We start from the raw sequence: 15128 nt of genomic DNA, 5'->3' as shown, positions 1-15128 counted from the left end.
CATGGACGGAAAAGCTGGTAAAATGGAAAGAAGTGAAGTCATGATGAATAGTGAACTGCCAAACTACTCAAAATTGTGGTTGGCTGATACAAAGGGACTCCAGTTTTGGGAAGAGTATTACTTAATGTGGAGGTAAACCAGTAACATCAAACATTTCAAAGGAATCTAACATGACTAAAGAGACCAAAGTGCCTGAAGAGCACAAAGGTTAAGTAACTTAGCAGAGGGGTGTAACTTAGATCCTGACAAGAAGAGCTTTGGAATTGCTAGAAATAGAGAAAGGAGATTTTTACTATGTATTTATTAATCACTTTGAAGAAGCAAGAGACACAGGTTAGCCAAAGCTTGCCAGTGTAGCAGAATCATTTCAATTAGTGAATGCTCTGGAGAATGATGAGAAACTCCAGATAGATGTGAACACAGTGGGAAATTTGGCAGCAAAATGACAGATGCAGTTGAATGTGATTAAATATAAGGTAATTCACAATTCATAAATAGGTTCTGTACTTGAGTCTGGCTTTTTGACACGCAGCACACATTATAAATCTTTTATTTTTTACAACGGATTTGTGGAATTCAGTGTTCTTGAGTGTCCCTGCGTAATAATCGTGCACTGAAAGCCGCTGTCGAGAGCTGTCAAGAGCAGAGGATGCTTACAGACACTTCAGCTTTGCTCATGCTTTATGTCTCATGTTTGACACAGGGCCAAGTCTGGTTTGTGCCCTGCCTCGTTCAGCAGCCCTAGTGAACCTCCTAAACCAGGCATGAGTTTCTGAATCTCTTGTGGGCCCAGGGGAGACGTAGCTAAGCTAGAGGCCAGGTCAGTGTCCAGCTTGGTGGTGAGCTGGTGGGGCTGACTGCAGAAGAGGGCCAGCATGTCCATGGTGAGCATTGTGCCTCCCAGCTGAAACTGGGAGAGTGCTCCTCCTTTAGACCCTTAAAATACTTATGTCCAATCTGCTGGGGCTGTTTAACCGGTGAGGCTCCTTGCAGCTATGCCTAGAAAGCCCATTGCTCTGGAGGCTGAGAGGTGGGAGTTTCTGGGGTTGAGTGGGTTGGCTTAAATCACCAGCGGTCTGGAGCGGAGCCGTAGTCTCATTTGCTGCAGTCTCCAAGGCGATGTGCAAGTCACTCGAGGTGGAAAAAAGCATCTTGCATATGGTTGTGAGGAGCTGGGGAGCTGACATGCTGAATATAAACAAACAATATTGTTCTCTCCCTCTCTGGTTTATTAACGTGGCTTCGCTGGGTGGATAAGTTAAGAATTTAGATCAATTTCTGCAAAGCAGTTCAGTTAGTAGAAATCTGGAGACTATGCCCTTCTTACCCGTTGGTGACTGTTTTATAGATTTATTCAACCCAGGGAGCAAAATTATGAGTAGAGATTGGGCTTAATTCGAAAATTGTTTATTAGGGTGAGTGAATAGCTTCAAAATAATTTCCACTGCACAATCCAATTAATTTTCAGGTATGTATGGTTACTCGTGCCACCCACTGAGGCAATTATGAAGAGGGGGAAAGTAGTGGGGATTTTTAAGCTAACTGTACTCTCTGTGTGTTAATTTCTTCTTGGTAACTGAGAACAAGAACTATCCTGTCCTACTGACCCTTTGAATGTTACACACATTAAAAGACCCAAATAAAAGGATATGCAGGAACTATAGGGCTCGGGATACCTGCGAACAGAGCTTGCATTGTTGTTGCTTAAGGGTAAAAGAGAATCCAGCCCAATCACTTAATGGGTGTGTGAGGTTTTCAGGAGCTGAGGATCACTGGGAAATGTATTCACTGCACCTACACAAAGGATGCACCGTAGAAATTAATTCCTTCTTGTTCTGCATCTCTTCTAGGGCTTACCAGGTTCTCCAGGACAACCCGGGCCAAAAGGCTCCAAAGGAGACCGAGGAGAGAGAGTAAGGTTTTACATCCAGGGAGGGATTCCCAGCAACATCTGGGGTGATGCCTCAGAAATTGTATACAGCATAGGTCTTTCAAATTGTGTGGGACTAGAGCCATGAACAATTTTAAATGTAGAGTTTCTAGGTCTTTTGCAAGAACCAAGATGAGGGTTTACTGTACGGATAAAGGGTTGAATTGCTTGCAAAGCCTGGTGTTCCCTAAAGAGATTCAGGTAGCAAATACATGGTATTTAAAGGCTTGTGGAGACCAAGTTTCTTCTGCCAACCAAAGCTCTTTAAAGTGGAGTATTTTGAGTGGTTTAACTAAACTCTTCCTTCTGTGGCAATAAGGCAGTAAAAGCTCATCAGACTTTTCCTGAACCAAAGCCATTCCCCAGGTCAAACAATGTTCTTAATATATTTGGAATATTGAATTAATGTTCTTAATATGTTTATGTGCTATACCTCAGTCCTCGATGGGTTGTCAAGTGCTAATAAATAAGCATAGAAATAAGGGCTGTTTCAATGTTATTTTCAAACTGGTTAAGTTTAGGAAATACCAGAGAAAAATCTAACAAGGATATAAATATGTCAGATTCCCAGTCTAGCATTCAAGCACCAGGAAGGTTTTCAAAGTGGCATTTGGGCCTTCAGCTGCTTTTGTTCAGCATACTCTCCAAAAGGCCGTGGTCCTTGAAATCCCCTCTGAGAGACACTAAGAACGCGAAATCATTTGAGAATGTAGTACCTGGTGGAGGATCATTCAGCAATTAGATCTGCAAAATGTAGAAGTGGGCACAGATGGACTAGACAATCACTAAGACCCTAGTGTGGGGCAGGGTCGAAGAAAGATAAGGAGAAAAATATTGGTTGATACTTAAAATTATGGGCGTCTGCAGTGGGGGCTGCATTGACACAGCCCTGTACCACAGCTGTAGGAAACAAGTGCATTTTTCTTCCAAGTGCTACTTTTACCATCACATAGATGGAGGTGAACGTGGAGGTCACCATTTGTAAATGGGTGGCTGTAGATGACGGGCTTCCCCCATACAACAGCATCTCCTCCTCTTCATTTCCACTCACTCTTCCAATCCAAGAGACAGAGGGATGTTTGAAAGAGCTGAGAAAGACAAATGCAAATTGGTTAACTCCAATTTCAAGCCTTCCTAAATTCATGAGAATAACCAGCAACAGACTTAAACTATGTTCCTCTGTCCAGAATGTGTGCAAGGAGAGCAAGTCCAGGTGGCTTGTTTCATTCTCTCCTGATGCACTTCATGCCAAGGAACGAGGATATCTGAGGGTGGTGCACATATGCTTTGGAAATACTCTGTTTTATTTTAGTAGCTTTGCATATTGTTTTGGGTGTTTGGTACCTATTCCTACATAAGAAATCACTTGCAGCTCCCTGAAAGATAGAGGCCACTTTAAGTGACTGTGAGTATTTTTTTTAATAATGGTTTTCTTGTGCAGATCAGCCACTTTGGGCATGTATTGGCTTTACTAATAGATTAGAGTCTGATGCATCTCTGGGACTAGAATTTATGATTCTGATAGAAAGCAAAACCTTAACTGAGGAGATATCAGCACAGGTTACCGACTACAGCTCATCACCATTACATGTTAATTTTCAGTTAAAAAAAAAAAAGCAAAGCATGGTATATGGCAAAGTGTCAAGTTTCCATCCAGGAAACTGATAAGCGCTCTTCATTTAGCATTTTCCTTTAGTTTGTGGTTGGCCGTATTGCTAAGACTAGACTTATTTTGAAACAAAAGCTGTGTTGCACTGTGTCTGTTCAGTACAGACAAATCCTTTAGACTTTGATTTTGTTCCCTCCTTGTTAGATAGTCAGATTTGTAACTCTTCTTCTAGGTTCGGGACAAATGAGATTTTCAAATATCAGAATGTCTTGCTAAATAGAAAAAACAAATTCTATTTCCTGTCCTTCCTCTGTTAGCATGGAAAGTGAAGCCGATTGCTTTTTCTGGCAGAATTTCTGTAGGATGTTCCTGTGTGCTTTTTGTCTTTTGTGAGCGTGGATTTGAATGCTGGTTTTGACAACTGCATGGCTGCAATTTTGGGTTTGGTGGATACAAATTAGAGCTAGCTTGCCACAGAGCGCAGGAGCTGTGCAGCTGCAAAGAAAAGCACAGGAGGGTTTACAATATCTGTTGAGATTTGAGAAAATGTTATTATACATTCTTCCTGCTTCATCTCAGAGAGAACAGATGTAGAAGAGACCTGAAGCAGTCTGAGCACATCCCCTGGATGGCACATCTATGTGTGTGCTGCTCACGATCAGCCACTGTTCATCTTCTTCTTAAACAGTGCCAGGGAGCGATACACCACATCATCTCCAGGCAGTGATACACCACATCATCTCCAGGCAGTGATACACCACATCATCTCCAGGCAGTCTTCAGAGGCAGAGCAAGTGAGGGGCTGGGATAAAAGATATTTCTAACATCCAGCCTAAATACCCTTTGATCCCCTTTAAGCTGATAACATCCTTTCCCATTCCCCCTGGACATAGAGAACAGTCTGTTTAGGTATTTTGAGTGCGTTGTTATGTCTCCTCCCTGCGATTTGCCTCCTGCCTGTGCTTTTTCACAGGCCTTACTCTCTCCAGTGCAGAATCCCACTATTCCCCTTTGAAGATGCTCGGAGCACTTGACAAACTGGGCCTTCCTCCCAGCACTCTTCGTGTCGATACGGGCCTTTGTCCAGTGCTGGCCAGCGGCTCGCCAGCGCTGCGCAGCTCTCCGTAGTAACCTTTTGTAGATGCCCAAGGCCCGTTGGTTTTATACAAAGCAGCGGTTTGATGGACACGCACACAGCGCAGCTCTCCCTTTCTGGCAAATGCAACAAAAAGCTGCCTCCAGCTAGGTAGTTGTTTTGGGGAAAAAAGGATGGGTTTGTTTATGTGTGTGTCTAGGGGAGCAGAGACAGGTTAAATATGTATCTGTTTCATCAGCAGATTTCTAAAGATGCTTTAAAATTTTGCCTCCTCTTCCCAAGCCCCTGCTTTCTCATTAAATAACCTGTACCTGCTCTCCGGGTCAGGGATTCTGCCCTGCCCCAGGACGGGAAACTAACACTGCAGATGAAAATGGGGAAAAAAGAGGCTCAGTTCGATGCCGTTTCATTCTGCCCCAAACCAACATGTACCGTGTCAAAATGTTTCTGTTTAAGAAAAACCAAAATAAACAACAGAACAAAAGACACCCCCCCCCCACTGAGAACACTGTGAAAATTAGGACAGCAGCAAGAAAAAGAAACAAACCACCCAAAATATTGTAGGTGTGTTTTGATGAGTAGCTGTTGGGGTTAACGCGGGGATGTGTGTGCAGCGGGAGGCAGATTAGATCAGTGCTCTGTGGGAGTCCTGGGCTCTGTCTGCTGTCTGGGGCAGCATCAGCCCATCAGTTCTACTGGAGAGAAGAATGCGGTACCTTTGTAAGAAACAAATCTCTGCCAAATTCCTTCCTGCTGTAATGTAACTGACTGCTGTAAAGTTCAAAAACTTGCTAATCGTCTTACTGAGAGGGTGCTGAGCCGAGCTGAGTAACCAAACTTCTGCAAAGCGTGATGGGATTTGGAGCTGATACTTGACAGAAAACCATGACCCCCTTTTGCTGTCTCTAAGTGATAATGTCAAGGGAGAGGAATATTTTTCATATTATGCCAAGAGTAAGGTTTTTCATTAAGCCATCTTAATTCAACTAGTAAAAATTACACCATGTTCTTGTCAAATGGAAAAATATCTCCTAATGACACTTACTTTATTTCCAACAGGGGCAAGCAGGTCTGACTGGAGAGAGGGGCATTAAGGGACTTCCTGTAAGTGATGTACTTGCGGGTGTGTGCACCATAAATTCCACCTGGGTGGACTGTAGCTGGTTCAACCAGCTCCCTAAGATGCGATGCCTGGGTCAACTGTCTCCATCTCAAGGATCTGTTGAACAGGCAACTCCACCTTAACGTTTTCCTCTGCAAATGAAACATAGTCTTCCTGCATGTTAAGCAGAGCGCTGCAACGCTGTGATCAGGAAGGTGTCACACCAACGGAGGAGGTGTGCGTTGCTTGCAGAGCCCCTCCAGCCAAACCTGGGCAGAAGGCAGCCCCCTCCCTGCCCCGCGAGGTTCCTGGCACTGCCAGAGCCCAAAGGTGGGCACTGTCAAACAACTCCAAGCACATTGGCTGTGCTCAACTCCCTCTTGCACCTTGGCCTGCCAGGCTGAGCTGGAAACCCTTTAATGAGATTAAGAGATGGCTCCAAATGATTTCTTGGCGATACCTGAACAGATGCACACAGGAATTGTCTGCGCTGGCACAAATGGCTAGGGTGCAAACAAACCCGTGGAGATGAAGGTTGGCTGAAAGTGAGCTAGTGAAGCAACTTGGGTTGTTGGTTTTTTTTGTCTGGCAGCATCCAGAGAGATCCTAGGTCCTCTGGGAGGTTTCTCTTCTCCTCTCCATACGTTTCGTACAATTGACACAACCTTTGCTTCAGTCCTTCCTCCCATACACACCCCTGCTTTGCAAGTGTCTCAGGATGTCCAACAAGTTTGAGGAGCTCAGGCATTTCCACTTTATTTTAGTCACCAGTTTGTTAGCCTTGTTTTATGTTTAGCTTGTGGTTTAATCTCTCCATGTCATCTGTTCTTTGGGAAATGCATGAGCTTCCTGGTTAAGGGGGCACATCAAACTGATACTCAGAGCACATAGGGATCTTTGTTCAAGAAAAGCTTAATGAGCATCTTCAGAGGCAGAAAGTGGTGTGACTAATTACTGAAAGCAGAATGGAGGATTTTATGTTCTAGATCAAAGACGAACACGTGCACGTTTGAGGGAGGAGAGCAGTATTTTTAGCTCAGTGTTTCAGCCTAAAGCATTGCTCCTTGAGAGCTTCATGAGATTTATATTGTCTCGTTGTGGGCCCAGGCCATGGCAGCCAGGCCCTGCTGCAGCTCAGTCACTCCTGGCCAAGTTCATCAGTGATAGAACTGGTGATGACCTCCTGGGAAGCTGATGTGAGCCAGGACAGAGCTCACGAGAGCACTTTGGCTCTTGGCGTGAAGAGCCACAGAGTCAGTTTGTTTTCTGCTGGTGAAATGCTTCTGTCTTTAATTTGATCCTTTGGAGGGAATGGATGCAAGTGATCCTGGACAGGGTCCTCAGTGCCATGGAAACGAATTTCTGCTTCTTGTTTGTTTTTTTTTCTTAGGGTGAACCAGGCAAGAAGGGTGAGGAAGGTGACAAAGGTGCTGATGTAAGCATGTCTTTCTACTGTTGTTTTACTACCCTTTTTGCCTCTTTACTGTCCTTCAACCATGTTCCCTTTGGCAGGCTGGTTTGTGGGGGCAAGGGTTGTGTCCACAGTTAAAAGTGCAGAGCAAGCGATGATGTGAACCTTGGATTTGAACTTAGTACATGCTAGAAACTCTGGTCTTCAAGGTTTCTTTGGCCACATTGTCAGCTGCCCTTGTCACCATGCTCTCTGAACACCTCCTCAGTCCCCAGTGGTTGTTCTGCCACACAGCTGCTACAAGGTAGGGAATTACTCCTCTACTGACCCTCCCACATGCTCAGGGACAGACTCCTGGAAGAGATCAAATTGCATGTGCAGAGAATTGGAGTTCTCACATCTCTGCTCTCCCCCCCTAAAATACTTTCCAGCATCTATCAGTCCCGTCAAGCCCATATCTAAGGCAATGGGAACAACAACCTGCAGCCTGAGTGTACATGAAAGTATGTGGACAGGCTTCAGGCAGCATGTGGCCCAGCTAGGAGCTCTTTGAGAGGCAGTGTGAAGGTCTATCAGGATGGGCTTGCATGCCAGTGTTCCAGTTTACAAGGGAGCAACAAGATGGTCTGGTCACATGTCCCAGTTTCTGGTGTAACAGTGAAGAAAAAGCCCAGGTAACTCACTGATGTTCAGAGTAAATGTCAGACGAGAGCAAAACCTGTTTTCCAGGTAGCATAGTTGTTAACATGGATTACACGGTATAAAGGTTTGAAAGGAATATACACCCTGGGTTTGGTCCACTGCAGAAGTAGGAACCAAACTGAAAAGCACGGCTTTGGGTCAGAGGCTCTGCAAACATGGGGTATAACTGAGGAGTTTTTCTGTAAATAGGGGTTTCTCCTGCATTTCTACTTACCCCTTCAAAGTTATCTCCTCTTTTACATCTTTGCTTTTTTAAACATCCACACTGCATGGTTTGGTGTTATGGAGGCAACAGTATGAACAAGAAGCCTATTGTGCAACATATTCCAATGTTAGTTTTATTTTCCTTCTTGCAGGGGGAAGGTGTTCAACAACTTCGAGAAGCTCTGAAGATTTTAGCCGAGAGGGTATTGATTCTTGAGCACATGATAGGAATTCATGGTAAGCGTCACTAAGGTTTGCTTTTCTAGACAACTGGGGCCCTGTTCAGGCAGCTGCTTGATGATTAAACATCCTCCCAGTCTCCTAAGCTCCCTGTCTAGTATCCGTTTAAGTCAGGTTTTCAAAACTAGGTACTCAACAGGACTTAAAGGATGATAGAACTGCTGAGGACCTAGAGCTTCCACCAACTGTACTTGTTACCCTGGCTTTACAGTAGCAGGTGAAATGACCCCCACAATAATTTTTATTGAAGTTCAGAGAGCCAAGTCACGAGCAGCAGCTCAAGCCATGTGGCACAGATCATCTGCTAGCTTCCCAGGGAGCTGCTTGTTCAAGTCTTTAGGCCAAACCATTTAATCCTGTTAATAGTGTCTTCCAAGTGACTTTAACACCACTGAGGCCCTTGCCTTTTGTAGCACTATATTTTACAGAGAAAGCCCAAACAGTGCTGCGCGTTACCCTAAAAACCTGTCATTCCTGAACACCTTGTGATTATAACTAACTTACATAAAACCTATTTTCACAATCAGATTTAAAGAAAGTCTCACATGTTCTTCATTCAGATAGATTTTAAGTTTTCTGGTACAGTGTGTGGCATCACCCCTTAACCAGAGTACGGACTTGTGCAGTGGGTCACGGATCAGCCTTCTCCCTTTGGCTTACTTAAGGATCGATTCTCTCATAGCTGCCAAAAGTTGCTGTGCCAATTTTTCCCCTTTCAGAAACACGGTAGAGCCAAAATGTTGTTTGGATCTACTATCCCCACCTGTGAAAAGCAGGCCTGTTCCTTGGCACTGAGATAAGCATTTCTTTAACAAGTCCCATAACGCTCTTCTTTCTCATTGTTCTCCTTGACACATGGCACCTCGTTCTTGGCCTCACTTGTAAAGCAAGCTGCTCACACCTCCTTCAGATCGACACCCACTTTTACTATGAAGTGGCCTTTGGATATTGATTTAGCCTGTGAAAATGCTGAAGAGCTAAAATGTCCAGCAGTTCCTAAGCAAGGGACAGAAAGAGCATCTATTCCCGGGCGGTAAGGCCGCACGCCTTGAGCTCCCACGAGCCCCTGCTGAAGCCAGCGGTGCTAAACCGATGATGCCGTTGGGCGCTCCAGAGCCAACAGTGTCAGCGCATGGTGCTGTGTCCTACGGCTGCCCGGCCTGGGTGGCTGCGCTGCTCTTCACTGCTCAGCGGCCAGGGGTCTTTTAGAGGCCCAAAGGACTATTTCCAGAAGCAACAGGCAGCAACAGCTTTAGCTTTTCGGGAAATCATGAATCACAAACCCACGATTTAACCAGTCACCCTGACCTTACCTCTGCATTAATCCTAGTTTGCATCATATTTTCTTTGGATTTTATACACCGAGGGCAGGAAGAGACGTTTTTATGCTGCTTTGCTTTGAGACGGTGGAGGTGCCAGAGGATGCCCACTAATCACCCAGGCAGCAATTCATGCCCAGCCTGTGTGTCCTCTGGGGGGGAGGAGAAGGGGAACCCAGTCCATAAGCACAGTGCAGTGTATTTGCAGGAGCCAGGGCCTGGCCCTCTGTTGTCTTTTACCTTGTACCTTCATTTGCACTAGTATAAAGCAAAACGTCAGCTCTCCAGGAAGCTTGTACAGACACTGGGTCTTGGACTGTGGGATTCACACAACTTTGCCCCTGCAGAACTGCCTGGTTTATGTCTTTTATACATTGTCTGTTTGGCAATACAGCAGCAACAGGGCACGCGGTGCTGTTGTTTTGAAACAGCCATTTCAGCAAACCATTTTTCCTGACATAGATGTATTTTCTGTTATTGCTCAAGATGGAGATGCTTTATTTATACCCATGAATACCTCTATACTGGTGTAACTGCATCAGCAAAAATGGATGGGTTTTAATTGCACAGTGTAGTTAAGGCCATGTTTAAACACCTATGTTGCATGACTATATTTAAATAGTTTCTGTTTTTATCCAATAACAGTATAGATAATTATGTTTTTATTCTGTGCTTTTGAGATAGTTCCACTCTTTAACTTAAGACATATTTTAGGCCCTACAAAAAAATACTGTTTGGAAAATAAGGCATTTTTTCCTTGTGCAATTATGTTCATCCCAGTATGCGTATACGGTTTAAAAAAAACCCCCAAAAACAACAGAAAAAGACATAAAATAACAAAACAGAATTTCCTTGAGTCCAGACCTCCCTGCACGGAAAGGCAGCACACAGGTTTAAATCACACAGCACCAACTATCTGGTCATTTTCCCAGTGTAGGTGTTCAGGCTTTTACCACGGGTTCCTGGGCAGTCCGACTCAGCCCAGCATCAAGGACCCACGCAGAAATGCCAATCTCATGCTCTCATTTTCCGAAGAAACTTCACAATCAGTGCTGTTTCCAAAACCACAGCCACCCAAGCAACAAGGCAAAACATACCAGCAAACAAACCTCTTCTCTGCGAAGGGAGGGCAGTTTGAGATTATCTGGCCTAGCAAACTGCAGAGAGCAGCCCAGAGGGACGCGTAGGAAAGCCCAAATTATTTGGCAGTGTTTACTGCCAGCGAACGCAGCACAAATCCTCCGGCAGCCAAACGCTCACTTGGAACAGAAATGCTGCCTCGTGGGACCAAACCAAGGCTGGGTGTCTGGCTGGTGAGGTTGGGCTCTTGGCAGGGAAACAAGCAAGCGTCCATCTCTGAAGGCAAAAGGAAGAAGAACCTGGGGCATTAAAAATGATGGGGCAGCATTGCGTTATCAGCATCTGTTGCTGTCTGCTGGGGAAGTAGAAGAGTGGCTGTAGTCAAACATATATTTAGCTTTGTAAGGCAGGATGCTGAAGGAAGAGGAGGTGTCTGTTACCATGAGGCGTGTGGGGAGAATGGACAGCTAATATTTATTCCCAGCCTCATTACTAATTTGGCTGTAGCCTTGAGTGGATCAATTGTTCAATCTTTTCAGTGCCTCAAAATGTCCTTTATGAGGCGTGAAATGGTACTTAAACCCCCAGGAGCATCACTTGGCCCCATCCTTCAGTAACAGGAGTCTGTGGGCAATGCTGAGCAGCAGCTATAGCCCAAGCAAAATTCTAGTCAATAAAATAAGAGCACTTTATATATGGAATTACAAATGAGAGCAGGACTTGCTGGGCCACGTGCAGTAAAAGCCCCAAAGAGTTTAAACAGAGCAGAGGGAAAAGACCTAATGTAGAAATAGGGTGATGGCAGCAACCAGGTAGCTCCACAATTGCTTGCTGGATGGAAAGACAACAGGAGGGACGACACTTCTTCCAGAAGAGGTATCACTCAGAAGGGCCCATGTACTCTTCCCTTAGCCTCCTCTTAAATAGCGCTCTCCCGTGACTTTCTCTCCTTACAGACTCTTTATCTTCCATTGAGCCAGGCTCTGGACAAGACGTGATCCCAGGCTCCCCTCTGCGAACCAGCATCAAGATCAAACGTGGAGGACCCCAGCAGCCGCAGGCCTACCAGATCCTCTCTTCACTGCTGGATGACAGTGAAGCCAAAAGGAGAAGCAATCGGATGAAGTAGGAGTATCTGTGTGTTTTCTGTGCCTGTTCACCAGTTAAAGATACAGTATCCCAGTGCTTAATTGCAGAGTGCAAATGAAGTGGGTAGGAGGCTGCAGTGTTGGCAAGTGGGTTTCCTTACCTGGCCAGCACTGTGCCCTTATTGCAGGGAATGTCTTATCCATAGCTCAGAGAGGGTCTTAGGAACATTTTTCTTGATTTTGTTGTTTTGCCTTTGGAATATCAGATGGCAGGTATCCTCACAAGCTCTCTACAGAAATGACACCTCCTGACTGTCCCAAGAGTTTAATCCACCCCTTGTTTCCTCACTGCCCTTGAAAGTTACTCAGTTAAAGCACTGCTTAACTGCCCAAGACAATCAATCCCATCTAGACTCAAAACCAAGCTTCATCCTTGTCCTCCATCAGTATAGTTGGTGGAATCCACTTTTATTTCATGTGGTGGTGTCATGCTGACTTCCAGGTGAAGATACCACTTCCATAGGCCATTAAAGCACGACCTGCAAGGATTTCTTTTAAGCAAAGAACAAATTGGAAAATTCAAAGAACATTTAAAACTGTGACTCTGAATATTCAGGTTACTCTTTGGACTTTATCATCCAAACCTTGGCTTTTCATGTTGCTAATTGCATGTGAGTTGCATTATTTCTTTTGTGGTTGGCTAAGCAAGGACTTTTGATGCAAATGTTCATGGCAACATTGATTTTCTATCTATCTTCAGTGAGATTAGACTTCTGTGAAAAAATAGAGCAGTTTGTACGAGATATGATGGAATTGTGCAAGAATTTTCCCATATTGTGTTCGGCTTGTGCATACATAATTAATTTAAATAGTAGCAATAACTATTGAAAGAAAAGGATATTTTGCAATAGTTTCTTAATCCTACATCAATAAGGAAAATTGTTTTCACACTGTTTTGTTTTTATCTTGTGAGTAAATCCTTGCCATTGGAATCTGTAAAGAGTGTAGTAGCAAACCACAGCCTAAGGATTTAGAGTCTTGTCAAGAGCTTATCTTGCACTGGGAGTTAAAGACAAAGTCATTTTACTTTTTGCAATCACTTGTTATTCTGGGGGAAGTCCCAGCTTCCAGGGTTCTGAAGCTGAACCTGTCCTTGAGTGACAAATGAATCACCACACCTGCTGTGCAAAGCAAACTGGACAAGTTGATGTCATTCATGTAGACAGTGATTTTTGTTAGAAAGAGGGGGACTAATGAACAAAACCGATGGTACTGTTTCTAATTTTTTTTTTAATTCACACACACACACCAGCCCCCTCCCCTGCCTCATTCTGACAGTCTTCAAATTGGGCCCAGGTCGAAAGTGAGCGAATTGGGTTGGTGTTTGTCATTTTACAGCATAAGTCAGGTAAATGGGTCACATTCTGTCTGGTTCCTAGGGCAAGATACAGCTATCTGAAAAAGGCAAACTGTATTGCTACGATATTTCCATCAAAAGCTGTTGCAAAGACCAACAACTGTATGGCCCATGTACTCAGCAACCCTGGTCATCCAAAGTGATCTTCCCAAGGCAAAACCAGAAGCATGTGGTACACTGGAAATGAGGCATAATATGAAGGAGCTCTGCCAGCCCAACATTAGCCACACATTAAATTAACTTCTATATAGATTGTAAACATGATAGATCTACAGAAACATCAGAATATCCTGACCTTTCCTCTGAAGAGCATTATATTTTCAGAAATGAACAGGTTACGGACTACTTCAAGATGAATGAATTCACTACATGTCTTCGTTTGGCCCTGTTCTTTAGAAATCCAACCAACCCTCTCAAAACAGGTGAAAAGGTGTAAGTTGATGCTGAGCAAGCACCAGAAACTTGTCCTCATACAGAAGCTTTTTAACTGCTGTACAGCTAAATAATGAACAGCCTTGGTTTAAGCTGGCTTGGAGGCTGCCATAAATGCATTTACTTGCCCTGTTTTTGAATCCTCCGCTGCGCGGCTAATGCCAGCGGTGGAGCTCATTCAGCAGTTAACCCATGTAGTTCAGGTTGTCCTTCTGTGTGCTCAAGTTTTCCTTTGGATATTTCAAAGAAACAAGCCCAAAACGTTACAAAAGTTTGGGGAGTTGTTGAAGGCAAGGTACAATCAGGTGCTCTCTTTCCTCAAGACTCCCAACATTTGAAGAGAAGGCAGAGTTTAGCCCAGAGCTGATGCTTCAGGCTCCAGCATTCCTTTGCCCGCACATACTCTGAATTACAGCTAGAGAGTAATATAGTCAAGAAAAGAAAACAAGTAAAACTGCCCAAGTCAAGCAGTTTACTGACCTCAAGCAGTCGTCCTGTATTCGTAATCCTTTTGGGAGAATGAAATAAAGTCTCCTTGAATGCATCTTAGTTTCAAATCCAGCCCCAGCTCTAAGTCCAGTGCTAACTCTAATGACAACATGTATATAAATGATGCTGACTTAAATCAGTGTCTTCAAGAAGGCTGGCAACCAGCTCTCAGCCTAAAACCAGTCACAAATACAAACAGCTCAACTTTCCAACATGGAGCGAGTAACTGAAGTGCTGTACAGCAGTAGCTCTGTTGGTGGGCAGCTAAGCGTGGTGCAGCCACTGATACATGCTTGGAATAATCCTTCCATTTAAGAATTAAACGTGCAAAAGACCCGACGTTTCCTCATTTACAGACTAATTACCATGTAGGAATTGAGAAGTACTTGGTTACCTCTTTGTTGAATCAGGACCACCTTGGTCTTGATCACATGGACATCACAAGACACAGCTGGTGGCTTCCAGGAGATAACCCTTACTGCCTACCAGTACACGTTGGAAAATCAAGACCGAGGAGAAATCCCAGTTCAGTCTAAACGCATACGCTGGGCAGGTTGGTGCTACCTATAGTCACTTGCCACATTAAGGTGTCCTCGTGGCAGTTTCAGGAACTAAACCAAACTGAAGCAGTCTTTAAAAAGAGAAACGGCAAAATTCAGTTTCACTGGTCCTGTAGCTACAGGGTTGACTTCGGGGAAGAGGGTGTACAATGAGACCATTTTCACTTCCCTGACATTTTGGAGCCTTCGCATTGAATTGAAAGAGAAATTTTTCTTCCTCCAAGTTTGTCTTCCTGAATTCAAAGCTGTTGCATTAGATCGGTGAGTGCTCTCTTCGAGTTATTCATATCGACTAGGATTTGGGATTTGAAATTATTTAAAATAGATTACTGACAAGATGAAAGGAAATTTAATGGAAGTTGTTTGCAATGAATCCTGCCGAGTCAATTGTCAAAAGACTGGTTAGGTTTGGGTTGCAACCCTTTGAATTACTGACTTTTCCAGATTTC

The 15128-nt window shown here is 44.2% G+C and overlaps 1 protein-coding gene across 1 annotated transcript in view; it reads left to right on the top strand.

Annotated features, from left to right (window-relative positions):
- Positions 1-11822, top strand: part of COL26A1 (collagen type XXVI alpha 1 chain) — a 196706-nt gene extending 184884 nt beyond the window's left edge. The window contains exons 12-16 of the mRNA XM_086624752.1: positions 1851-1913; positions 5695-5739; positions 7128-7172; positions 8207-8291; positions 11650-11822. Coding sequence (XP_086480878.1) covers positions 1851-1913; positions 5695-5739; positions 7128-7172; positions 8207-8291; positions 11650-11822 — 411 coding nt within the window. The remainder of the gene's footprint in view (positions 1-1850; positions 1914-5694; positions 5740-7127; positions 7173-8206; positions 8292-11649) is intronic.
- Positions 11823-15128: the final 3306 nt, after the last annotated feature.

This window comes from Tauraco erythrolophus, chromosome 21, assembly GCF_009769465.1.
Source record: "Tauraco erythrolophus isolate bTauEry1 chromosome 21, bTauEry1.pri, whole genome shotgun sequence".
Lineage (NCBI taxonomy): Eukaryota > Metazoa > Chordata > Aves > Musophagiformes > Musophagidae > Tauraco > Tauraco erythrolophus.
The sequence above is the reverse complement of the archived record's forward strand: the minus strand, read 5'-3'. Positions and strand labels throughout refer to the sequence as shown.